Source organism: Phaethon aethereus (genome assembly GCF_964289735.1).
Source record: "Phaethon aethereus genome assembly, chromosome: 2".
Classification (NCBI taxonomy): domain Eukaryota; kingdom Metazoa; phylum Chordata; class Aves; order Phaethontiformes; family Phaethontidae; genus Phaethon; species Phaethon aethereus.
In genome coordinates, this window is record NC_138582.1 from 105,990,328 (window position 1) to 106,018,318 (window position 27,991).

Sequence of the window (27,991 nt, forward strand, 5' to 3'; positions counted from 1 at the left end):
ATTTACTTTGCACAGTTCTACCAGTAAAACAGGATGTTTTCTATTAACATTGCTCCGGGTTTCCTGGTAACAATAGCACCAAAATAAGGACCAGATTTTGTCTAGGTGAAATTCACTCTTCCTGCATAAAGCCCTATGCCTAGAATCTGCAAAGAAAAAAGCTGAAGTACGATGTGGAAGCTGCTAAATTTATGTGTAAGCACCAGGCTGCTATCCATGCAAGCTCACAGGGGTTAGGTACTCAGCTTCCACTGAAACTCAAAGGAGGTGAGCAACTTTGTTCTTAAACCTTTTTTGAAAATTCCAGCCCTGTAAGAGGTAACAGCCTCCCATTATTTGCTCAGGGACAGTATGTATGTATACATATATGTGAAGAGTGCCTTGGGTATTCAAAATCTATGCAAGTGAAAAGAAGAGCATAGTGCATGCAGCTCCTCAACCGTGAAGAAGCAGCAGCCTTGCTGAGCTGTACTGCTTATGAGACAGGCTGCTGGGACTTCCTCATAGACCACACTTGACTCCTGCCCTTAAGTGATCTTCAGCTCAGCCAGAAAGACAAGGGGTTGCGAGTTAACCGTTGGCAAACTTTGAACCGTGTGGGGTTCAAGTGGAAGGAAGGGCTTTAAGTCAGCCACATGTGCACTGGCTGTTCCACCTAACTGGAATGGGGTTTGTGTTGAGGTATGTTTTCTTTGGCTATTTTTTCCTGAAATGTGCAATTACAAAAAATAAAATATTTACATCATTACAAATGAAATTTCAGTGTCAGCTTTTTCTGTCATAAAATGGAATATTCCTATGTGCAACAGGTGAATTATTGTCTTTGAGGATCAGATACAAAACTGTTTTCAATACAGAGAACAATAAACTGATTACTACAGCTATATATTTTCTGATCAAGAAGTTTCCCCGTTTTCAGCGGTGATGCTTGTCCCATAGCTCCCATATCAGCTGTGCGCCAGGCTTCACAGTAGTTGCTAACCAGTCGGATCCCATTTGCAGTTGAACCATGCCATATTACTTTGTGGGGCCTGAAAGGCAATGTTAAGAAGTTATTTCTTGAAAAGGTCTCTTTTTTGCCTTATTCAACTGGGCACCTTTATGTGTGGTGGCCTGTATTTCTGCTTTCCCTCTGCTTGAAGCAAACAGTGGGTAGGGAATGGTGAAGAAAGAAAGGAGAGGAAGAAAAGGAGAACACAACTTGATCTCCCATTCATAGGCTATCAGAAATGGAAAAGAAAGATGGCATAAGGAAAGGGATTTTATCACATTTCTAGTAGCCCAAGATATTGCTACTTGTACCATCTGGCAAAAAGAAATGTCATATAAAACTTATAAATGGTAATGTAAACTCACCAAGATGGATCGGTCATGACGTTCCTCCCATCAAAGGAGTATATTGGAACATGAAAGTTGAATTGTCCCCCATTTCCATTAAATATAGATTCCCAGTTATTGAAAAGTGTTTCTCCCTGTTAAAATGTCAAAGATGCTTTTACAAACAAAACAAATACAAAATCCATGTCATACCTGACTTTTATAGACTTATCTATACATCTAAAATCTTATCTGCATTTAAGAACGCTTATGATTCCAGCTTTCACATCAGTTTCTGCATGATGCTCCTGAATAAACCTGTCTCATCTATCATCTCTATGCTAATAGCTCCCTGATCCACGCCTTTGCCTCACAGTTGCATCTCTGTTCTGTTGTGACTTCAAATATGCAGGTTGATCGTTTCCTTTTCCACTGTCCTTTTCCTCCTAACTGGCTAGGGGGTTGTTTGAAAAATTGCTTATAACTACTGTAGCTGTAGAGAAAATGTAGAGTTAATTTGTATTCTTCTTCAACCTTCTGTTGAGGTCACAATTTTGTGAAAAGTGTTGCAAATGTTCGAGCCAAAAGCTTTGCATCAGGCAACCTCTCAAAGTGCTTCTGAGTGTTTCCAGTTAAAGCTGAAACAATATTGTCTTTACAAATCTGTCTCCAAGGCTCTGTACTTGCGTGCACTTCAGAGTAGCACCCGTTCAGCATGTTCCAAGCATCACGTGTTATTCCTGTAGGTTTCTTTGGCCGTTTGTTCTGGGAGCCAGCCAATGCTATGGAGACATGTTTGTTTTCCTCAGTTTCAGAGTGTGTCTGTTTATGTGAGACCACAAAATGACTCATGCTCTAGACTCTCCTCTCAATTTCACTGGGGTAAATCCAGCATCGCTCCTAAGCACAGAATTTGCCTTTATCTTTAGAAATGAGAAAAATAGGCATTTTAACCCTGCTATACTCTGTGACCATACTAGAAGGTAGAACATAATAGCTATCTTTGAGAAATGAGGATGTACTTTCCCTGCTGGTATAAAAAATATCCTGAAAGCTGAACATCGTACTGTTGCTTTGTCAGCAGTCTGCTTGAAGCTATTCTCATAGCTTCATTTCTAACATTAGCCTTGGGATATTGAAAAAAGCAGGCCTTGAAAATGCAAATAAAATGTGAGACTGTCTGTAACTTCCTACTTTATCACTACTTTTTTGTTTCTTGAACCTGACTCTGAAATATGAAGAAAAGCTGCTTCTTTATAAAATGCAGTTTGGGTTGAAACTTTCTGCTTTTGCCATTTTTCAAGATTTTGGGGCACCTACAGCCTAGCCTAATATAACAAGTACTAAGCACTCATTTTTACCTTAAGATTGACTATTGGTAAATGGTATCGGTCTGTTTTTCTGACAACTGTGGCCAGATCTTGCAAATGTGATGAGAGGAAGGCTCTGTAGGTAGACGTCAAACCTGCTAGTTGAGCCTGTTGAAAACACTGAAAATCTGCTCGCATGTCACCAGAAAATGGCAAGTTTAAAGCCACCAGATGCAGCTGGAGGAAAAAAAGAAGAAAAGCCACTATTTTTAAAAAAGTTTATAACACTAGGAAGACGTATATTGGAAATAAACTAGAACCCCCCTCCTCCTGCCAGCACAAGAACTAGTACCTTCTATACCAGGTATGAAAGTTATTTGCTGCCATAACATGATGTTTCTTAAAGCTATGAGATCCGTAGCAGAAATACCTAATTTATCTTTGAACGTTAAGAAAACCATGAAGACTATATACTCCTACAAAATATTTCTTTTTTTTTAAAAGCAGCTAATATTTTTAAGCAGAAGTCTCAGAGTTACCACACAAACAAAATCCCAAATCCTAGAAACATGGAAATTAGTAGTAAGAAATGACAATATACCACTTCAAAATTCACTGTTATCAAATACAAGGAGTAACATGCTTAAGTCAAACAGTACAGATGCAAGAACTAATCCACATTTTGGAATCTTTTTGTTGTTTTTTGTTGGGTTTTTTTAAAAAGATATAACTCAGTTACCTTGCTTTCTTTGTCTAAATGTTTTAAAGTATTTTAAATGAAGGCTTAGGTTCTAAAGTGCCTGTCTAAAACAAGCAGCACCATGAAGATAGAAAATATTCCCATGAATATTTTAATGATTTAATTGTAACAGTGTCGTTAACTTAAAAACTACTGTGTATGGTACGTACAATCACTAAGTGAAAAGGTATTCCTAACTCAGAATCAGGATTTCTTTTTTTTTTATTTTGAGGTGGGAAAGGGGCTAAGATGACGAAAATAGGTCTGGAGGAAACAATTTAAAATTGTCTCCCAGATCTCTAAACCAGTTAAAGAAGTGTATTTGTAAATTTTTAAAGTAAAATCTATGAACTTGAAGAGGAAATATCACAAATCTCCCTCAAGATGCAAACCGTCATGTTTCAAACCACAGCTATGCAGTTGCAATACAGATCTCATACTTACTGCCGGTTTTCCATTGTTCATATTTGATACTGGACTCAGTGCTGGAACAGACTGAAATCCCTGTTATTTTAACACATGCAAACAGATATGTTAAACATGTTACTCAGATCAGAATTTTCTAAAGCAAACATTGAATGCTGGAGAATCTGAAACTGTCCTGCCTCTGAAAAATAAACCCAAACCGCGCAGCCCGAACACTTTATCTACGTATCATCAATTTGGCGTGTCAGGTAAATACGTGTTTGAAAGCTGTCCTGGCCAGAGTTGCTTAGCTAGACCCAAGTGTACCCATTCCACAGTGCTCTGCCAGAGCTGGGGTCAGCACCCGATTGCACCTGGGGTCCTGCGTGGAAGCAGCCTGCTCTTGGCAGGGGCAGAAGACCAGTTCAGGAGAATTAAAACTGAAAGGCTAAAGAAGATGTGGAAACAGACAATGTAGTGGGCGGGAATATTTCTCAAGTAATTCCCTCTCCTAAGCAACCGGCATGTAGAGACCAGAAGGTTAACGATCTTCAGAGCTGTTTCAGGAACAGCAAAGTTTTCTTCTCTAATTATGGTAAGTATGAGTAACGAACCACTGACTGTACCAGGTGGGAAACTCATGTGGTGTCAGCTGGAGGCTGCCGACAATTTCTTATGAGGTCTAGACATTTTCCCAGTGTGCTCAGTGCACTTCTCTCTGACCTACTCTAACTTTTTTTACTCTAACTTTTTTTATTTCTTTGTAGCCATCTTCCTTCTCGCTGCTCCTTCCTAGCACTCTCCTGCCCTTTCATTATCTCAGCAGTCAGGTCAATTAACCTGTCATCAATGAGACTGTTCTCTATCCCTTTTGCCACCTCTTGGTTTTCATCTTCCTGTGATTTTTTGGAACAGGCAGCATGTTCACATGCAGATGGGTACAATAACTTGTTGGATGGGGCCAGGTACAAACTAACAGTTGAGACTTTAGAATAGACCCTCAGCACACTGTGGGATAAGTTACATGCAGGTGAAGATGAACCCTGAAGACAGGACTATAATCTTTTAAAGAAAACCTGCTTTTCAGAAACACTTTTCAGAGTTTCCTTGAAATGGACCAGGGCTTGGTATGACTGACTTCAGTGTTACGAAATAGAATACTAGTTGTTTGGTTTTGTTTTCTTTTTTTGTAGGCAGCCTGCTTTGTTATGCTTTTTGAAGAATCTGCTTTGTCTCCCGTGTTTGGTGTTTCAGAAGATGATGGAAACAGGTGACTGGCCAGTGTGGACCAGCTTGCAAGCTTGTGTAGTGGTAGGATGCTTATTTTGAACTGACAAGTCTCAGTGGAAAATCATTCTGCTGATTTTGGCTGGGATAGACTTAATTTTCTTCACAGTAGCTAGTGTGGGTCTATGATTTGGATTTATGCTGACAACAGTGTTGATAATACAGGGATGTTTTTGTTATTGCTGAGCAGTGCTTACACAGAGTCAAGGCCTTCTCTGCTCCTCTCACCACACCACCAGCGAGTAGACTGGGAGTGCACAAGAATTTGGGAGGGGACACAGCTGGGACAGCTGACCCCAACTGACCAAAGTGATATCCCATACCATATGGCGTTGTGCTCAGTATATAAAGCTGGGGGAAGAACAAGGAAGAGGGAAATGTTCGGAATATATGGTGTTTGTCTTCTCAAGTAACCATTACGCGTGGTGGAGCCCTGCTTCCCTGGAGATGGCTGAACATCTGTCTGCCCATGGGAAGTGGTGACTGAATTCCTGGTTATGCTTTGCTTGGGTGCATGACTTTTGCTTTACCTGTTAAACTGTCTTTATCTCAACCTATGAGTTTTCTCACGTTTACTCTTCCGATTGCAGCCAGTGAATGGCTGCATGGTGCTTAGTTGCTGGCTGGGGTTAAACCACGACAATCATGTTGTGCAGAAGTCTGCCTGCAACTTCTGTCACAGGTATCACCTGTATTTGCACATTTAGACTCAGTTTTTCACAGTCCAATATTTTGTACTTACATGGCTTGATAAGGCTGGAGGAGGAAGGCTGTCAGCAGGGATAGGAATTAGCTCACCAAGCTGAAAGAACCACAAAGGAAAAGCAAATAAAACTGTATCATCAGGAGCTTCTGAACTAAAAGATCCTAAAAAAGATCCCCTAAAAAAAGGGATCTTTGCACCCGTACTTCTCCACCCCTGTAAAAAATATGTTCAACAGCTCCATTTTGAGTAAGGGAGTTGGGAAGGATTAAGACTTAGTGCAGTAGTACCTGCAATTTTCTCCATCCATTTCGAACACGGATAAAAACCTCACTGGTTTCACTCAGATAGATTAGTGTACCTTCTGCTACCAAATGAAATTTTTCCAACATACCCTCAATGTTTTTGAATGTTGTAACCTGTCAAGTAGGAAAGTGAAATACACTTCATCAGACACACAAAACATTTTGCAAGTTAAATTGTTAAATTGAAGTCTCAGTTAAACACATAAATGTTAAGGCTTCTTCCACAGGAAATGCTCATAAAGTCAGTCTTACAACATTTCATACAAAAAGCTTCAGTAACGTAAAAATCTTGCTACTGTGGCATACCAGCAACATAATTCTGTGGACAGTAATAGAACTAAACCAATAGTTAGTTTTGCACAGAGTGAAGATCATTGCATCTCTACAGTTTAGCACACTAGATCAAAATGGGAGAGTTCAGAAGATATTTGGTAGGGCTTATAAATATCACACACAATTCTAGATACACTTGCTTCAGTTATATTTTTCTTAGCGTTGTTGTGATCTCTTTTCTCTAAGAGTATTTTCTTCCACCTCTTTTGCTATGTTTCCAGATGCTGCTAGTTTACACAGCAAATAGTTTTCAATTTCTCTATTATAGATCATCAGGAGGATTAAACTGATGTCTGTCAGATATTGACATTGCACCTATTACCTCTGTCTTTGTCTCCTGAAGACAAGAGTGCAGCCCTCTCTAAGATGGGTTGCTTCTACAATCCTTTTGATAATTGCAGGTAGTGTAAAATCAGCGACAAGTTTCTTGAGTTTAATTTCTTGACACTTGAGTGTAATTTCTTATTTCATCAGTGTCAGAAGGCATATTAATGCTTTATGAATCATGCAGACCCTGCTATAGATCTGCATATTGTTTTTTAATGTTGGTTTTGACCTAAGTGGTCTTGGATCTCCTATCTAGGACAGTAGCTCCCAGCCTGTAACTACAGTCCTCTACCTTGGGGCATCAGTCTTTGAACATCTGTTTCTTCCCCAATCTGTAATCATTGTCAGATCCTGAATTTCTATAAGAAAAAGCAGTTAGCAGAGGTATGACGCTGTGGTGGGAAGGCATTAAGAAGCTTACACTCAGATTCTTGTTAGTTCATTTGATATGATGTAGATGATCTGAAGGTCTGCTTGTTTATTAGTGCGTTCTGAAATGATTGCCAAAGATACCCAGCGAATTTGTTTTTGTATCATACTGTTAGAATGCAGAAAAGGAAAAAATTGCAATGAACCCCCTCTGCTAGCTTCAGTAGTTTTTTTTCTTTCAAAAACTACAAATATTTAATTTAGAAATTAACAAGACAGAAGTCCTAGCTGTCATTTTTACTGTATAGGTATCTGGGATACAACTGTGATTTGATTCAGGCAATAAGAAAATGAAACAAATTTGTACGTATTATCTGGCACAACAATTTTTAGACTTGCTAGGAAAATCTGCAGTTTTCTTCTGAGAATCAAATGACCTATATTACCGGGCTTTAATCCAGTAATGTAAAGTGTTTTTTTCATGGAAGCTGGGCATTCAGTAGTTACTCGATTATCTTGGCATGTTAAGTTGCCACAGTCTTTCAGAGACATTGCTTTGATCATGGAATATGCACCTTTCCCTTACTTCAGCATGCCATCAATCTTTGCATTGTTTGAATAGGCTGTTACTATCAAGGCAGTGGACAGACTTTTCCTCTTGTTGCTTTTCCCAGCTATATGGATTCCCTGCTGAAAAATTATGGGGTTCAGAAAACCAGGAAACATTCTAATAAATAAAAGCACAGGACAGAGTTTTCTCTCCTCTCTCAGTGCCACCAGTGACCACCAAAAATTTTGAAGCATAGGACAGAGCTTTCTCTCCTCTCTCAGTGCTACCAATGACCACCAAAAATTTTGAAGCACAGTTTCAATGGCAAACTTCCTTATTTTGCTGTCTTACCAGATTCCTGGTTGCAGGTGACCCTGGCTCTCCAGGAGGACCTGGTGGCCCAGGCATTGCAGCTGCTAAAATAAAACAAGCATACAATACATGTTGAAGGTCATCTTTTTTGACAGAGAAGGTGAGTGACATAAAGAAAGGACTTAGTGGTGGTGTCTGGGAGTAGTGGGAGCTTTAAATAGCCGTAGGCCTTACATAATCAAGTTCTGAATAGCTGTGTTCAAGCCAGCTACAGAAAATGCATTCTAGGATTCAATTTCAAAAACAATGGTAAAACTTAGCCTTTTCTCTGTTATTTGAGAGGTTAAGGTCAATAGGTTGCAATTTGTTGTAGATCCTCTGCAAATGAAGAACCAGGTCCACGTAACATGACGTGGAAGAAAGAGATCTAATAGTTGGTGGATAGTTGTCAAACTACCAGAGCATGGGGAAGTCAAGCATGTCCTAGCATGCTGGTGAATCTGGAGCATGAAACGTGCACAAAGAACTGCAAGGTTCAGCTCCTAACCAATTCCTACCTTCCTGGGCACTTGAAAATGGTGTTCAGCTGCTCTTAGAAATGCAAATAGTGCTATAATCCCAAATATGGACAGAATTGCTCTTCAAAAGTAAAGGAGAAATGGAGGGATGTAGGAACATTCTCTGAAACCACCGTTTGGAGAAATTTTGGTGAGCACATCTGGTATCCCTCCTCACAATAACCAAAGTCCACGCATCCACAGCTTACTGGATACAGCAACTAAATGAACTGGAGGAGAGTAATAGAAGATAAGCTAACGGAGTGTACCTTCTGTCTTCATAATTTTCAAAGGGATAAGGTTCACAGTGATCTTGGGTTAAAGTGGGGCTATAGGTTCCCCTCCACCCCCACGAATACATTCAGTGAAGAAAAAGTATTGACTATCTTATCTTTTATTGTATCTTTCCATTCTGAAGTAGTTTGATAGTCTGTATAAAGGATTATAAGATACATTTTTGAAGTATAGTTTGGACCATTGAAAAGTCAGTAAAAGCTAACCCTGAGAGCACTGCTGCATTCCAGAGCTTGTTTTTTACTGATCTGTACCTCTTGAATAAGAGGCTGCAGTTATGTACCAATAAAGTAAGTTCTAGTGTTCAAAAATGTTTGCTTTTATGAAACCTTTTAGAAAGTGAAGAATCTGTGCTCTGAAGCATTTGCAAGGATCCTCCAGAGCAGTTCCTTCATGTCAATGGCAGGGGAAAGGGGTTCAGTTCTCAGATGTGTTCAGAGCTATTTATCTGCAGATAAGCCATTCCTCTTTCCCCATATTACAATATGTGAGCCCCATATTACAGTCAGTAAGAGCTTTAACAGAGATAACTGTGCCTTGAAGACAGGAAATAAACACCTGTGTCCATAACATTTATTAAAATGGACATCCATCAGTGTGCTGCCTAAAGAAGCTTCTTACAAAGCAAAGAGGAAAATGTGTAGGAGGATGATGAAGACTAATGGCAGAGACGATAAATGAAAGTATAGGGATGGAGTACCAATAATAATTTGTTTTGTCTGACTAGGTCTCTTAGCTAATATTCAGAAATGCTTAATATAAATTACACAGGAAAAGGCCTGAAGGCCTTTATGGACTTTATGGAAGCTGATGATCTGTCCATATCATGATGATCAGGGGCTAATTCAGGTACAGGCCTATGTTCCAACGTGGAACGTATTAAGGATTTCTTCTTTCTCAAATATTCTTCAGAGGATGAACACTTCTGATAGACACTCAATTAATAATATTTACTGGATGACAGATGGAAGTTTTGCCTTGACCTTGAGCAGCTGTATAAACCAGTCTGACCACGTTCAAGAAATACCTGGAGAGAACAAATTGGAGACAGACAGGTCTGCCTCCCAGACTGGAGGCACAAGTCTTGCGGGGAAACAAGACTGATGGTTATTTCTCAGAAATGGAGGTCTGTATTAGCCAGACCTGCCCAAACTTTAGGCAGGACAGATCTGCATTATAACCTCTCTATTTGGTTAACAATTCCCTTTCTGTTAGCATGCCATCTTCAGCTGAGATTAAGGAGTGCTTTGTCCTGGTTTTACCTGGCTGGATTCCCATGCTGGTCACAGTTCCCAGGAACTGTGGGAAGAATCAGAGTTGCTTGTTCAGGCAGACCTGTCGAGTAATGTCAGAGGAGCCCAGGACCCTATCTACCAGAACCTAGTCTAAGGGCTGGACACTAACAGTATGAAGCTTGTCACCAGCAGACCTGTGACCCAAGAGGAGGAAAAAACATAAATGTCTTGAACTGTGACACTTGGTTTGTAGCCATGTATTCCCTTTGATGCAAATTTAAGATAATCCACCTGAAGCTTCAGTGCTACCTTGTTTGCAAAGTTCCTCCCCTGATGTGACTATTTGTGGCACATTTTACTCCTTTTCTAATCCCATAAGTTGAAAATCATTACAGTACAGTAACCAACCCTCCCAAAGTTTTGTTTCTATTCAGCATTTTCTTAACAACTAGTTTTTAGAAGCAGTTCTTCAGAATTTTCATTCTAGACATAAACTCTACTGTGGGTACTGCCTTTGTATCAGAATCATAGAATCATTTAGGTTGGAAAAGACCCTTTGAGATCATGAAGTCCAACTGTTAACCTAACACTGCCAAGCCTACCACTAAACCATGTCCCTAAGTGCCACATCTACACATCTTTTAAATACCTCCAGGGATGGTGACTCAACCACTTCCCTGGGCAGCATGTTCCAATGCTTGACAACCCTTTCAATGCAGAAATTTTTCCTAATATCCAGTCTAAAACTCTCCTGGTGCAACTTGAGGCAATTTCCTCTCCTCCTGTCACCAGTTACTTGGGAGAAGAGACCAACACCCACCTTGCTACAACCCCCTTTCAGGAGGTTGTAGAGAGCAATAAGGTCTCCCCTCAGCCTCCTCTTCTCCAGACTGAACAACCACAGTTCCCTCAACCGCTCCTCATGAGATTTGTGCTCTAGACCCTCCACGAGCTTTGTGGCTCTTCTTCGGACACATTCGAGCACCTCAGAATCCTTCTTGTAGTAAGGGGCCCAAAACTGAACACAGTATTTGAGGTGTGGCCTCAGCAGTGCCGAGTACAGAGGTACGATCACTTCCCTACTCCTGCTGGCCACACTATTTCTGATGCAGGCCAGGACGCTGTTGGCCTTCTTGGCCACCTGGGCACACTGACAGCTAATATTAAGTTGACTGTCAGCCAGCACCCCCAGGTCCTTTTCCGCTGGGCAGCTCTCCAGCCACTCCTCCCCAAACTTGTAGTATTGCATGAGGTTGTTGTGCCTCCGGGCACTTGGCCTTATTAAACCTCATACAGTTGACTCTGCCCATCGATCCAGCCTGTCCAGATCCCTCTGCAGAGCTTTCCTGCCCTCCAGCAGATCAACACTCCCACCCAGCTTGATGTCATCTGCAAACTTACTGAGGGAGCACTCGACCCCCTCATCCAGATCACTGATAAACAGCACTGGCCCCAATACTGAGCCCTGGGGCACACCACTTCTGACCGGCCGCCAGCTGGATTTAACTGCATTCACCACAAGAAGAGCATCGTGGCCCACATTAACGTCTTCCCCAATTTAGCCAACTGCCCACTGTGATAGTTTTTGCAAGCTCTCAAGGCAGCCCGTTTCCGTTACGTGGACTTCCTCCCAGCCCCAGCCACAGTAAGGTTTTTCATGCAGTAAGTGCTCCCACAGCACCAGCCAGCGCAAACTTTGCAGAGAAATTGTCCCACTTGTGCCCCCAGCTCCAGCTCATCCCCCAGGAGAAATCGGCAGAGGGCAGGAGGAGAGAGGGGAGCAACCTGGTTCTGGTGGGCAGGTGGGAGGACAGGTGTGTAAGGGCAGCGGCCGGGGGGGCGTGGGCACGTGCCTGTGCGCTCGCATATACGGTGAAAAGCAAAATCACACCTTCTCACCTGAGCCATATATTGCAGGGGGCCCTGGTGGGCCTGGTGGGCCAGGTGGGCCAGGAGGTCCGATTTTTCCATAACCTGGTAAGCCAGGTAGTCCAGGTAACCCCGGAGGTCCTCTGGGTCCGACAACTGAATCCCCTTTTGGTCCCTATCAGTGATAAAAAGTATTTTTTTGAAGGTATCTGTTTCACTGCTGCAGGGCCTTCATCTCTGGTGGCAACATTTTCTGAAGGCCTTGCCACCACGCCACCGTTTAGACATGAGTCTGTACGTAGTTTTCTTCAAGGAGGCATTGGATATTAATGGAAAATGAAAGATTTTACCATATACATAACCGAATTAAAGAATTTAAGTTTCAGAAAGCTTTCTGAAAATTCTTGCATCTATTCCTGAGTAACTGATATCTGCAAAACCCTCGACAGTACTCCCAAAGCCCTGGATCTCAACTCCGCTCGTGCTGAGGCTGCTTGCTTTGATGTGCTTATGAGAGCTTGTCTGAAGGTACGTGGTGGAAAGCTTCAACATGAAGTGTGTCTGTGCAGGGTGTATGTCTCATGACAGATGCTGTCTCCTCCCGCCTGTGATCAAATGTCAGCTCATGTCCCTCAAGGTCTCCAGCTGCCCTCTCTCCAGATTAAAAAGTCTCCAACTCTCTACATTTCCAGTTTAGCAGTGTGTCCTCGGCCTGAATGGGGAGGGCTCGCGCCCCTGTGCTCAAACTGGCCTGCACACATGGAACAGTTTTTAGATGCTGGACTAGGAAAGCTCAGTCTCTGGTGGATCTCAGCGGTGCCATCTGACGCCTTCTTGCCAGTGGAACAGTTTCTAAAAAGGGAGATGGTTCTCAGCAACGTGGAATAGCACCAGGGGGATTTTTGAAGGTGAGTTTGCTAACCTCACACTTCGTCCTCAGCTGTGGCCCACCTATTCACGCTCCTTGGTGCCGAACATGGCAATAGAGTAATGCAATGTATGCTTTTGTTACCAGACCCCAGGGATAAACCAGTTTCCAAAGAATTAGTGTATTTGATTCCAAAGCAGCTGTGGTGGAAATTACCAGAAGATAAAACAACTAGGTAGAGGCTGAATTTTATAGGAATGACCCAGATGGCTACACACTGGACTTTTCATTCAAGTTTTTGGACTACTGGAACAGAAAATAAGATTGATTATTTAGATGGTCAATAATTTTCAAGTCAGCCTCTGTCTAACTTTATGTAGCCTACTTTGGCCTTTATGGGTATCTAGGTAGTTGTGTCACAAGTTATATATATAGCCTTGATTTGTAATGCTATTAATAGCATGAATCTACATATTGATGTAGTTGTATTAGACAGCTGAGCATAACATTACTTGGGTTTTTCATAGCAAACTAATTCTGTGCACAACAGTGAAGTGTCTGTGTTTACTCCGACTGCAACACTCTGGTATTCACCTAATCGTTAGCATATGAGTTTTTATATAGTTCTTAGCATCATCTTGATGTTTGTGTCTTTTTAGCACCTTCTAAATTAAAGCAGTGGGTACCCACAAATATTCCTATTCTACAGCTTGTGTGACTTACAACTAATCCCGGTCTTCCAGGCAGTCCAGGAGGTCCTGTCAGGAAAAAACCTCCGTTTGGTTCTCCTTTTTCTCCTTTTACACCAGTGACTCCGTTGTCTCCTTTTTCACCCTTTAAAGAGAATATATTTTAAAACATTGAGCTGAAGTGAGATCAGAACTCTATGCACTGATCTTTTAAAGTTACGTGAAATTTCTGAGCTTAATAAAGAAAAGCATCTGCTTAAAATCTTTTTGACATCACTTCCTTCTTCAGTGATATGGAGCGAAAAGTAATGCTTTCTCTATTGAGGCTGCAAGACTCTCTCAGGGCAGGAGCTAGGGGAGATGGCGTTAGGTGGAGGCAGAGAAAATGGCTCTACTGCTGTTTCCTGTGATTTTACCCAGCAAAAACTTGTTCTGTCCTGTAGCTAGAGGCAAAGAGAAAGTCGGAGGAAGCATAAAAGCCTGACTTTATGCTTTTCTTCTTCATCAAGGAAAAAGCAAAGCAAGACTGACGTGGAATGGACAGATATTTAAAAGTTTGTGCCAAACTGAAGATTACTGTGCATAGGATGAGAGAGAAGAGTGGGGGTGTGCACCAGGATAACAGAAGAGACACCACACAAAATTGCAGACACTTTGAACTGCATCGCTTCTCCTGTCCTTCATCGTTGATTATCAGTTAGTTTGGGGAACAGAATGATAGGTTTGTTTAAGAAGTGTTTAAATACTAGGTCATTATCTCTCTGTGCAAAATAAGACACAGCAATTGTAGCTTCCTCCTCACATTATTTCCTTCTGTTTGTCTGCTGTTTTTTTTCCTTCAACACTTTTGATCTACTTTGTTTCACCTTTCTGAGAAATAGACCGGTGAATAGAAGAGGCAAAGGGCAAAGCAAGAATGGCAGGTAGCTGCAGAAAGCCAGTGGAGATGGCTATGCACAGCTCCCCCTCTGACTTTTCTTCTTTTTAGCTTCCCAGTAAACAGGACGATAGAGCTCTCTGTATGCCATGCCATTTTGCAGAGATGAAGGATTAGATGAAAAACGAGTTCTTTGTAGCTAAAGCTGTAAAGCTACAGACACTACTCTGTAAGATCAAAGAAGCTGTATCAGCTTTGCCATGCATGCATGGGGCACTTTATGTTGTAGGAATAACTGAGGTGCACTCAGCCAAGCAGAAACAAAATCTGAAAACCAGACGGCACTAAGAGGCCTTCAAGGAAGCTGATAGTACACTGCTTTTGGTGGCATCATTAAATGACAACTTGATTACATTTTTTTCAGATCTTCTACTGATAAGAAAGAGCCTTGTTTGCTTAAAAACATTTAAAATAATATTGCATTGTTATCCTTTTTTGTCTCTTGAAGCAGTCAGGAGAATAATGGAACAGAGGGAGACCAAACACGTCAAGGTATGGGTAAGAGGTACCAGAAAAAGTAGTTTCCATCACTTTAACTTATTTTATTCAGTGTGCTTAAAAGATAAATATATTACACAGAAGTGATTTCACCCCCTGCCATTTGTTAATTGTTGCTAAATTTTTCAAGAAGCCCTTTAGGTAATGGATGTCTCTTACCTGAGCTGGCATGGAAACAAAAGCATTCATTTATGGCAGGTAATTTATACCAACTTATGCTAGGTAACAGTGAATTATGACTCACTTCAATACCACTGGGTAGGTAAAAAGCCTCAGTAATAAAATTTTTTCAAAAGTAATCTTTATATACTACTGATATCTATCTCTATACTTGTAATAAACTTTTCTATGCAGTTGAAGTTTAAGAAATTAATATAATTTGTAACTGCTGATGCTCCTATCTGTTTTGTATATTTCACCATGCTATACTGTTTTATGCTTATTTATAGTAAAGTACACTTTAAAAAAAACTTAACAGAATTCAAACACAAATGGGATATAATTACCTTTATGCTATTAATAAAGTGGCTGAAATATGATGGAGGCAGAGGTGGACCTGAAAAATGAAGAAAATACAGTAAAGTACAATGATTATCTGTAATTTTCTTTTTAAAAGCACTGCTTTGGATATTACTCCTTTAGGAGTTTAAAGGAAAATTATTTACAATAATAACATTAACCTTTAAATGCATCAGGTATTTTTAGTTTGGTTTCCTAACAAAGAGAGGCTTACATGCCCTATCTTGTCTGTCACTCCTCCACCTTAATAACTTCTGTATCTGATTGTGAGTTTCAGACAAATTTTAAAGCAAAGAAGGCTCAAAGATGAAAAATGTCCAGTTTTCTGAAAAAATGGCAACTGGGCAGATGGTGAAAAAGGAGCATCCAAATTAATCCCTTTGATGGAAACTAAGGTAAAAGAAAACCTTTCTGTATGTTTTGCCAGCAGTGGGGTGCCCAATCAGTAGTTACGTAATTTTTCATGCAAGGACAGTACCATTATGGACAAGAGAAAGAAAGAGTGTTACTCCTGTGCTTCTGATCATAGAATAACTGTTCCTTGGCATTTTTTTCTGCAAACAATACCAGCGTCAATGGCTGTACCACCTGTGTTGTGTTGTCTGCCAATGGTGGTCAGCCAAAGCTGTCAAGCCAGTGCAAAAAGCCTAAAAAGCCTTCAGATATTCTCTATTTGGCATACACATGGAAAAAAGACTGTTTTACAGCTGCCCATGTTGGCTCGATGCATGTTCTTCAAATGTGTTCGGATTAATTTTTGAGATCTTCGGGTCCAGCCCTATGCCAGCCATAGGACTCGGATCTCAGTAGGCTATCTCAGATATAACTAAGTCAACTAGACATTGTATACATCTGTACTCTGGGACAGAAATGTACTTCCACTATGGCAGCTATTTTGATTTTCTTCCAACCCTGCCAATTGTAGATTACTGCAGTGATTTGCTTGATCCATGTGAGGGGATGTGGAACAGACAGATGGAATGGAATGGTAGGTATCCTTCTCAGATGTTGCTTAGTATTAATCTCTACACTGGGCAATATCTGAGGTCTTTTTAGGATGACCAGCAAGAAGACTAGGCCTGGGCAAGGTACCTGAGGAAGAAGCAGGTCACCACTCAAAGTGGAAGTCAAAAATCTGTGGTAGGGAACCAGTAGGCTCTACCTAGACTGGTAGGTAAACTGTATTAGACCAGTTCCTCAGCCCTGACGTAAAGTGACACAGCTTCCATCCGTACAGCTAAACTGTCTTCCTTACTACCGAAGCATAAGAGACTTATCCATATAGCCTATTGCACCAATCCCTGGCTTGAGCTATCCCTGACATCATCCTAACATCTGGGAAAGTGTTACTTGTTGTAGGCCGAATCCAGGCCAGGAAACATGGGAACAGTTAAACTGCAGGACAATTGTCCTCGGTGTCTGTTTAGTTTACTAGTATACACAGCCAGAGAAGTTTGCCTGACATGGCTTCTCAACAGGCAAACCTAGTTCCGTCCTCCTCTATAGATATCCAGTGGAGGGCTGATAGGCAATTTTTGGCAAGACCTTTAGGGATCTTAACACTAGACAGAGGGAAACATACTTTGTTCTGTGGCTTCTTCTGGTAGACAGACATTTTCATTTCACTTTGTTTTCAGATGTTGCTGAAACAGGCTAACAGAACTTTGCACGTGCATAATCAATGGCAAAATCATGCCCTCCCAACAATCATAAAGTCACAGAACTTTGGTGACCTTTCTTTGAGAAAATGGGAAGCTACACTGCTTTCAGATCTGGGATCTGATCCAGAAATTAACTCAGGCTCTGGAGCAACAGAATTCACTTATTACCAGAATTAATGCTTGCCCAGCAAGAAGCCATCTTATTGCACGTCGCTGATTTTCCTTTAGCTCCATTTCTTCCAAGGATTCACAGAGAAAAGGGTGAAACTTCTTCTTCATACAGAAAAGAAGGTCTTAGGACGGACAAACAGGCCAAAAGGTGGATTTGGATGAGTGTGAAAACTTGTCCAGAATGCCAGCTTGGCCTTTGGGGGAATGACCCACAGGGTAGAAGAGGATTGACTGCGGTCGAGGGCCAGCACAGTGCAATAAACACTGCATTTTTGATTAGCAGATCTTCAGCCTTCGGCAGTTGGGTCTGAGACTATGATACAGTGAAGTCTCCTCCTCTGTTTCTGAATGTGTTTTCTTACAAGGCTCCAGACTGTGTTCCTCCAGCCAGAAACAGCGGGTTGTGCTGGAGCATTGCACATGTAGTTGGAACACAGCACCTATGCTCTGGATATTTACTACACATGCCTCTATACAGAGTAGTTAAATAAAGTGTGGCCTGCCATTTACCCACTCTTTGTGTTGGCTTCATATTTTTGCTTGGTATCAATTAATAGAGGTTGTTTGTAAGGTTGGACAAGAGACATTTTGTGTAAAGGAAAAATAAATTCACTGCGTGAACAAGTACCACAGTTGAAAAAGCTTTTCTGATTGCTGGAACTCAACAGATACTGTAGTGGAAGAAGCTTCAGCCATCTGTCCCTCAGAGAAAGTTTTGAAAAATTCCTGTACTTTAATCATGTTCTACTACCCTGCAACTTCTGGCTTGTGGATTTCCACTGTCAAAGATTATGTGGATATCTGTGAGACCTAGAGAATTGGTTTGTATGAAAGAATACTTTAGGAACTACATCAATGAGCAAGAATCAAACAGGAATATTTTTTAGAGTAGCAACAGAATTGGTCTTAGTTAAAATATTTTAACTTCACAAAATATTGAAGCTAGTTGATCTATTTGGATTCGGTTGGCAAACAAATTCGTAAGTCTCTGTTATTTCAGCAGAAAGGTAAATTCAGTTTTGAGTTTAACTAGAATTCTTGTGTTATTGTCACCATCCTTCACTAGCAGCAGTTTTACAAGATCATAAGCATAATTCTCTCATAATCCTCTTTTTTGAAGCACCTGAAATCATCAGGTATAGGCAAAAATACTTGTATGACATTAATTTGCATTAAATACAGAACCTGGGAGGGAACAAATGTGTTCATGCTGGATTAACTAGCACAGAAGAGAAAATTTTCTTAATTTGTGTTTAGGAATGCTTCTTGCTGCTTCTTTTTACAAGTTTATCGATGACTAGGAAGCACTAACCGCTTGTTTTAAGGCACTGGGTATAGATCAGAATAAAAACTGAGGACAAGACAAGAAAAGAGATTTTGTTAGAACAAACAGATGTCCTCTTAAAAATAACCAAAATATCATCTTCAGTCAACAGAACTGTGTCTTTGGAACAAAGACAGAAATATGCATATAGATATAGTTTTTTATTTATTATCAACACATTAGAGGACAAAGATTATAAATATGGTATCTAATATTGATTTGATATACTGCTTCTTCTATTTCAAATGATTTCTGGCACTGACCAAAGCCTTATCTCAGTATATGAGATTTCAAAAAATGTATAGAAAAGGAAGAGTTTGAGGTAGCAATCTTTTCAAATAAATGTTTGTTTCTGTAACTATTTTTCAATGTGTAAGGATTAACAATGTGTATCAACTTTTTGATACAGAAAAGTAAATCTTCGGTGAGGAACATCTGTTATGAAGCTCCTACCACTAGTGAATTGGTATTTTTAGTTCACACAGACTTTTCATGATTATCACAAATATGGCACAGAATATTAAAATTAGTTGAAATGCAGATCATCTAGTTCCACCTCCTGCTGGAAGTGGGACCGTGACCAACAAATGGCTGCCTTGAACTCAGGATGCAGAGATATGTTGCCCCAAAATGGGAAGCACTGGATTTTAGCCTGATTGTCTCAAAAAGATTGACAACAAAATGACATCTCAGGAAGTGGACATGATATCCTTCTAAGATTTCAGAAAATCTCTGACCAGCCAGTTACACTTTAATATCTAGTCTTGTGCTTAACACATTCATAATACTCACAAATGTGCAGTACAGATAGTTCTTTCCAGGAGACAGTTTTGATAACATTATGGGCTTTGTCATTCTGTGTGTCTGTTCAGGCAGGGAACCTCGGTACAAGTCTTTAGGCAGGTAAGGCTGCAAGTACCTCGTTGAATTGCTTTTTAAGTTAAACATGTATTCCTTTACGGGATGTCAGTGACGTATCAGATTTAGTATACCTGGTGGTCCTGGAGCACCTCTGTCTCCCTTTTCTCCTTTTAAGTCCGCTGAACTGTGCATCCCCCAGGGATCTCTGTTTGCTTTAGCACCTGCCATAAAAGCATCACAAATTCATGAGAACTTGCAAACAGCAGAGACTGCAGCAGTGACAACCAAACCACCAAAAATGAGAGCAAACTTTTCCGCAGATGCGGGGCACATGGCTCCAGTCCCTGTACGCTTGTCTCACTCTCCTCATGAACATTGAATACCTGCCCAATTGTCTTCTCTTATCAACCCCAACAAGTGCAAAGATGATCCCTCTCTTAGCAGTCAGTCTTTCACTCTCCCTAACCACCTAGCCTAAGACCCTCTGAACAAACCTGTTATCATGGCATTTGAGAATTTTACTCAGGCAAGTATAGAAACAGTTCTTGAGTTACGGCTCTGCGTTTGATACCACATCTTCTACTATCTCCAGACTCCAAAACAAACCAATAAATGATAATATCTTCAACTGTGAATGTAAAAAATGTTATTGTTTACTGCTCCTTCATGTTATAAAACCATTAAAAATGAAGAAAATGTTCTCTGAGAACAGAAATGCTTTTAGCATGATTTCCCATCCAGGTGAGTGAAGGGTAGAACTGTAACCAAATATGTCTGGATAAACCTATTTTCCCAGATACTATTCACCTTTCGTGGTAACCTTACCCTATAAAATATGTGGGTAAAAAGACCCCTGAGTATATAGACTTTTTAGGTCTGAGTTCTCTCTTTGTTTTGCCTGAGTAATTGCTAATATCTTTGCAAAATTCATCATTCTGCCACAGTAACATCTTATAGCCACTTCCTTCAGGTAGAAATGCCTTTTCAAATTTAAGGAGAGGTGGTCCCATTCTGACTTATGAGCAGGAAGGGTGCTGAAGTACAAAGACAAGCAGCTATAAGACACATCTCTGAAGAAATTTTTAATGGTTCTCTGCCTGTGATATCTTCAGCCCCTGTTGTCAGTTGTGATCTATGCTGGGAGTCAGTGGATCACTAAGAATACTGGCTCTTTTCTGTCCTGATCTGATTAGATTTGTGAATTTCACTGGGGCAAGCACAGAAACAATCTCTTGCTTGGGGACCCAGTCTGTGCTCCATGACCTGGTACCACTTATAAGTAAGACTTTATTGGTAAGAAATAAATAAAGACTTTGTTTGTGAGAAAACCTTAGTTTGAAAAATAGTTACAGCATTTTCCTTCTTCTAGTTGTGCAGAATGGCTACAAATACAGAAGAATGAGATGGACTTCTTCCCTTTCAGAGCCCCATGTTACAACAGGATTTTCCAGACAGTTCCTCTCCGCGCTTCTCTTTTGTCTTTCAGCCATGGGAAGTGAAAGCTGGTCATACTCCCATGGGTCTCCCCATGATCTGTCTGGTGAGTCAGCCTCCAGCTGTGAGCCCATGTTCAAATGCCTATGGACAGAACAGTGGGGCCTCATTTTGTGTTGCACTGAGGCCAATCACACAACCTCTCAGGTGTGCAGTTAGACAGTTTTCCTAGTTGTCAGCTGAAACTTAACTGCCCAACTGTGACATCTTCAGAGTTAGTTTCCAGGCAGATTTCCAGTCCAGTCATCAGTATTTTAGGTCATCTTAAAATATTGAGACCAATACAGAGCTTATACAAGCAAGCTCTGACTTTCTGTTCTTTAAGATACCTTCCTTTACCACTTACTATGACCACTCTTGCCCCTTATCCTCATCCGTTGAACTCTTTTCCTTCTCTTCCTTTCTTTTTCCATTTGGATCAAGGTGGTCTGGTCTTTCTAAGTGTCTCAGTCATTGCTGAGGGAGAGGAGCTGTTCCAGTTGCTGATATCAGCCCACTGCCTACTCTCTGGACCACGCTAGAGAACTGGTCCCCAGATAGCCATCTCTTCCTCCAGAAACAGCCCCAAGCCCCAGCATTTGGAGCTGATATAACATATAATACTGCTGCATTATTCAACTTGTTTTGCATGCACTTTTTGCCATTCAGGCTCTGACTTATCTGATTAAAGTGTAAACTGTCCAGACTCCTTTGCACAGTGATGGGAACAGTGATTTAATTCCCGGGAACATGGGAATTGGGAAACAGGTTCAGGCTGTATATTAGAGGCTGCACTACTGCTTTTTTTTCCCTACAAAATTACTCTGGAAGTATAATAAATAGGCAGGAATATATTTTTCTTATAAGTAGTTAAATAAAAGAAGGAAGACCACTGACTTTATTTCCTCTGTGATCTTAAGAAAAACTCCTTCTCCATTGTGTACTACTGGATCATAAGAAAATTGCCGGCTGCTCCCTGTGGATGCTCTGGGACTTTGTTTTAATGTCTCTCTCTTTTTTTTTCCCTAGCTCCAAGAAGCTCTGAAGGGGCAAAACTGTCACAGAACTTTCTGCTAACCTTGGAACTGAAGGAATTCCACACAATTTTGTCAAGGCATCACTATTTCAATCAGCATTCACCTTTTTTTTTTTTTTTTTTGTGTACAGAACTGCTACCTGTTTCCTTCTGCATGTAACTGAGTACATCCTTGGAGCATGTCTTTGAGAAAGGACAAAAGCACTGAACCACAGACGCAAGCTTGTGTTAATTTTAATGCCTGGTGCACACAGTAAGTGACCACTTTTTGTTTATCTGGTGGAGTACTAGCTCAAGAATGGAACAGTCAGACTGTTCCAATAATCTTAAAATGGGATGAAAACTGTATGTAAATGGTGACTTTTCCTCCTTAAACCAAAGAAAGAAAGGTTGCATGCTGGAGTGACTTTAGGATTTACTGTTTAGTTTGAGAATTAGTGTGCATTTAGAGAGGAGAAACTATAATGATTAATTGAATAACAGTGACAAGTTTTAAACAAAATTGTCATAGTCAAAATCCTCACGTTCAAGCTTTTACCTAGGCTGAAAGTCTAAAAAAAGCAGAATGTCCTTTATCAGTTTGGAGTCAACTCTTGGAACTAAGGAAAATACCTTGAACCAAGAACTTTGACCTCTCTGTGGGCATTTATTCTGTTAGATCATGGATTCTTTGTTAAAAACAAAAATATGGACAGAGAAATCCTCTGTAATCCCTGTGTGCAGCGGGAGACAAGCTATTGGGAGTCTTTAAATTTAGGAGCAGCACTGGACAGCCTAGGTTCTATGGACTTAATTCTGTGGATATAAACCTGAAGAAACATGGACAATTTGCCAAGCACCAGACTTAGGCTTTCACTTGTAATAGGTGAGTCCGTCATTCAACAGTAAGGGTTCAGAAAGGTAGCTCAGGGCATCATTGTACCCCACAAATGTGACCCTGTATTGTTCTGAAACCCTCTTCCATTACAAGGAGTAAAAACTAACAAAATTTCTCCAGCCTTCTGCCAATTTCCCCAGTGTCCTCATGTATGGACTTTCTCACCCTCCTTTCCCATTAGTATTACTTCCTTCTTTGCCTGCCTGTCAGTTTTTTGTTCTAGCTGCCCTGAACCCCAGAAATTACTTTCTTTTCAACAGACCTCACCTTCCTATTGAAGAAGGGGATGAGAAACATATCTTCTGTCTCGCCAGAAAATTCAACCCGCTCCCCCCCCAAAGAACTGTTAATAGCTTGTTTCTTTCCCTCAGCGATATCCTCTGGGACTCCAGCAGCCAGTATGTGTTGAGCCTGCCTGTGATAATATTCTTTCAAGCAAAACTGATTGCAGGCTCAGGTTTTTTGGTATCAGTCACTCAGAGAAGGGAAGTGTTTTTGACACCATCAGTCAAACACTGGAGGAATGAGACCACCTGGTTACTTGGTGGGACGTAGTATCAGGTGGACTTTAGAATTTGCGTCTTAGGAGCACTGCTGGAGCAGAGAGTAATGATTTGGCGCAGCCATGTGTGACACTTCTGCTCTGACAGAGGATTTCTAAGATTATATCTTGCAGCAACTGTGTTGCACTGCTCAATTTATAAATCTTAGTTTTCAAAGTGCAGGCCTAGGCTCATTTCTTCTTTGGCCTACGTGTTGAGACTGGACCAAGATATGATCTTACAGGTTCACCAGGAAAAGAAGAGAGATCACGTTTCTTCCCCACCCTCCTTATGCAAGAGCCAAGAAAAAGCAAAAAGAGTTTAACTAAGAAAAAACAATAAAAGCTTATTTAAACCACGTTGCAAAAAAAGAGAATTACTCACCATGGACATTAAGAGCTTCTTGATTTACAGGGTAAGGACTATTCACCTACAGACAAAAAAATCTATTAAAAATTATCCATGCACATTAACCAATGGAAGTGCATTACTTGGTGTGACTGAAAAGACTGGAAAGGTTGCATGCTATCACAGTAAATATTATAACAATACTCTGGGATTATCTACAGTTTGACAAGGTCCAAGTATTAGCTGATAAAGCTTTTTTCAGGACTGTGCTCTCTTTAACATGCAACATGCTCTCTGCAAGAGGGTAACAACATGCGTTTTGGAGGCATCAGCAAACTCTACTCTCAGTCATGCCAGTGAAGCATCAGAAAAGTCGTTCTCCAAGAACAATTCTGAATTTACATCACTGCATTTGAAAGCAGGATTTGATTTTTGACTGTAAGATAACAGACTGTGTTTGTAAATTTTTCATCAGACCATGGCTATGCCAACTGTCTGATGCTGACCTATGTTCCAGATGCACTGAGACCACAACTGGGAGGAAGAAGCTATGCTAGTCTATCTTGATCTGACAGCAGCTATGTGTAACAGTGGGCATGCTACATACCCCTACTGCCGTTCTTTGAAGCAGGGACAGTGGAGGAATTAAAATATGGCACAGTGCTTGGAAATGGACAGATCTTAGTACTAGCTAGTACTATTTATATGAATCTAAGCAAGCATATGAAAAAAAATTGAAGGTGCTGTATCTGACTAATCCTGTAGTATTAGCTCTTAGAAGTCTTACTCACATGGATAGCTCCATTAACTTCAGAAGTTCAGTTCACATGAGGAAAACTTGTGAGGTTCAGTCTGTAGTTCTTTATTGATATTCATTTATGTAGGCATGTACAGCAGACTTCTTATCTATAAACTTGGATAGGTTTAGGAGATTATTCACAAATGTAGGACAAATCTATCTAGCATACTCAGATGTACGAAGAGGTGTTCATAAGTACAGGTTTCTATTACTTGTGCACATAAAAGTTACTGCTATTATTCACTGATTGTAATGTTCTTGAAAAGTGACTCTTTATTATTAACTGAAATTCAGCTAAAATAGGCTTGTATTATTTGAATCATTCCACAGAGAATCATAGGAGAGTTGAGGTTGGAAGGCATCTCTGGAGACTGTCTAGCACAAAGCAGGATCAACTACTTCAGTTTGCTCAGGGCTCGTCCAGTCAGGTTTCAGAGGTGAGGCTGACTAATCCATATGTGATTATGGACATACGTGATTAACATACAAGAATGTTATACAGTGAGAGTGGGAAGATCTAAGGGAGGAATTCAAAGATGTAAAAAGATGGTGTCTGGAGGTGGTATGCCAAAACAGAAGTAATGTCAAATTACCATAGACTAATGACTATTTATCATTAATTAACAGAAAAATCCATTAGCTGGGATACATCTTTCTTCAGCAGTAAGGGTAAGGTGATGATGAGTATCAATGCATCTGGTATAATGTAAGTCAAGAGCTGCTTCTCTGAAATAAGTTAAAAAGAACTGGAATGGAAATTGGAGGAGGGGGAACAGTACTATTTTGATCTACACTGTCTAACATAAAAGTAGAATGGGCATATTGCACACCGCACTGTTCAAGAGAGGGCTGTGGTTTTCAAAGACAGAATCCTTTCCAAGTGCCTAACCCATGGCTTAACAGCACAATATTGCCCCAGGGAAAGTGCTCCAGGACTGAACTCTGTTTGCAGTTCATTGTAGGATGTAATTTCCATGATTCATTAAACAAAAATTGCATCAGGGTGTTCTGAAAATATGAACCCTGTCTTTTTTCTTTTGACGCCGTGTGAAATTGCAGGTCCTTTGAAGGTAATGAGGGCTTTGTAATTCCCTTTGGAAAGCAGGGATAGAGCTTCACCTGCTGCCATTCTTGAGATAATAAACGTTTATATGTGAATAGACTGCATTTGAGGGTCAAATAAAGAACATGATCTTCCTTTTCTGATGCATCTTTCATGCCATAATGAACTACATAACAAGTCTTATTTTGGACAGGGAAATTGAAATCAGCTAAAGACCTAACAACATGGAGACAGTATTTATATATACATCTGAAAAATGTGTGTACATGTATGTATAACCATTCAGCTCCCCAAAGCAACTCTTAAACTATGGAAACACAGCCTTTGAAAGGCATTAAAAGTGTTAGGACAACCAAGTAATCAAAGTGCTTTAAGCAAAAGGTTCTAGTGTTTCTAGTTCTGTTATATATTTTATATATGGCTAATTTTGGGTATCTAAACACTTGAATCTGTTATCTTGAAGACTAGGTAAAACACATCTCTGGTGCAAAGCAGAAGCTGGGGAAGAAAAGCTGCAAAGCTACGGTGGTTATGTATATAGCTATTTTGGTTATGTACTGTCATGGCCATGCATTTCGCTAAGAGCAGATTCTGTGTGTGACTTACTGGCATTTTGCAATGAGGTCTGGGGGAGACTGGGAAAACTGTCTATTGAAAACAGGAAGGGAAATTATTTTAATGAACATAGGTATAATAGAGCAAGTATCTAATAAGTATGACAGGACAAAGCCTGGAAAGAGGAATCAGCACCTCCTGAGCAAAGAGCCCAGCTTGCTCTCACAGGTCAATCAGCAGGTCCCACTTGTGTGTGTGGGGGGAAACTCTTACATGACAGTGGCTTTGGTTAAGAGGTATTTTCCTATGCACACAAGCAAGGTCACCCACTGTAAACTGCATTGCCTGAAACAAGTTTTGCTGTTTCCCTTTGCAAACTGTTTCTAGAGCAGCACATTTCCGCTACAGAGACAGATGGGCAACTGATTCCCAGTTGTACTTACTCCTTTGATATAAACGATACGTCCTGGAGGCCCAGGGGGCCCTGGAGGTCCAGGCAAGCCAGGAGGCCCCTGGTAAAGAAAAAGTGAAAGAAAGAAGATATTAGACAGATCTTTTCATATGCAATACAACTGAGCCTACAGAAAGAAGGCCAAGGGGCTCAGAGGGCCTGTGCTGGTTTCTTCACAGTAGCTAGTATGGGTCTATGTTTTGGATTTGTACTGAAAACACTGTTGATAACACAGGGATGTTTTTGTTGCTGCTGAGCAGTGTTTACACAGAGTCAAGGCCTTCTCTGCTCCTCTCACCACCCCACCAGTGAGCAGGCTGGGGGTGCACAAGAACTTGGGAGGACACACAGCTGGGACAGCTGACCCCAACTGACCAAAGGGATATCCCATACCGTCTGGCATTGTGCTCAATATAAAGCTGGGGGGAGAAGAAGGAAGGGGGAGATGTTCGGAGTAATGGCATTTGTCTTCCCAGATAACCATTACACGTGACAGAGCCCTGCTTTCCTGGAGATGGCTGAACACCTGCCTGCCCATGGGAGGTGTTGAATGAATTCGTGGTTTTGCTTTGCTTGGATGTGCGGCTTTTGCTTTACCTATTAAACTGTCTTTATCTCAACACATGAATTTTCTCACTTTTACTCTTCTGGTTCTCTTCCCCCTTCCCACCAGGGGGGAGTGAGTGGCTTAGTTGCTGTCTGGGGTTAAACCATGACTGAGACCCATTTAACCAAGAAGTTTTGTGTTAAATGGCTTGAGGGGAGACTGAGCATTCAGTTAGAGGGACCAACCTTTCAGGTGAATTTTAATAGTTAACCTAAAGCACTCTGTGGAGAAAAAAATGGTCTAAGATTGTTGTTTCCAGGGAAAAAAATCCTCTAAACCCCAAACCAGAAACCCCAAAAAACTAAAAATTGAAATTAAATTAAATGCAGTGGATCTCTCATCCGAGGAAAATTAGGTATCTGAGACTGGTCTGGGATTCTCAAGACTGCTGAGATTCATATATTTTCAAGTGCCAGTCAGATAACTACGCGCTAATTAGCACCTTCAAGGAAGCCTGCAAGACTGGAGGTGTGACTGCCCTTTACAAAAAATATGTCAACTCTTTACTGTGTCATTTAAAAACCTGGCACCACGCCATGTCCATCTTTCACTCTACATAAATGCAAGCTTCTGTGAGGTGACACATGCGATCTCATCAATAATTAGAGTTCCATTAGATTTTATCTTCCCAGAGCACTCCAGGAAGGACTATTAGAACATGTAGCCTGTTTTGTTTGCTTGTATGCTTTAATCTCCCAGCCTGATGTACTTATCTGGTTATACTGGCTCTAATAGTGTTTCTTCGGTATAAGGCGGACAATCCAGAAAATGAACCTTGACTCTGTTTGAAGATACAGAGG

General features: G+C 40.7%; 1 protein-coding gene across 1 annotated transcript in view; it reads right to left on the reverse strand.

Annotated features, from left to right (window-relative positions):
• Nucleotides 1-784: 784 nt before the first annotated feature.
• The window catches only part of COL15A1 (collagen type XV alpha 1 chain), a gene marked incomplete at its 5' end in the record, with an annotated part of 153,451 nt that continues 126,244 nt past the window's right edge, over nucleotides 785-27,991 (reverse strand). The window contains 14 exon segments of the mRNA XM_081996464.1: nucleotides 785-1,031; nucleotides 1,357-1,472; nucleotides 2,679-2,864; nucleotides 3,811-3,870; nucleotides 5,801-5,860; nucleotides 6,052-6,180; nucleotides 7,997-8,061; nucleotides 11,943-12,087; nucleotides 13,504-13,614; nucleotides 15,411-15,460; nucleotides 19,572-19,661; nucleotides 23,753-23,798; nucleotides 26,185-26,226; nucleotides 26,577-26,645. Coding sequence (XP_081852590.1) covers nucleotides 815-1,031; nucleotides 1,357-1,472; nucleotides 2,679-2,864; nucleotides 3,811-3,870; nucleotides 5,801-5,860; nucleotides 6,052-6,180; nucleotides 7,997-8,061; nucleotides 11,943-12,087; nucleotides 13,504-13,614; nucleotides 15,411-15,460; nucleotides 19,572-19,661; nucleotides 23,753-23,798; nucleotides 26,185-26,226; nucleotides 26,577-26,645 — 1,386 coding nt within the window. The 3' untranslated portion in view covers nucleotides 785-814.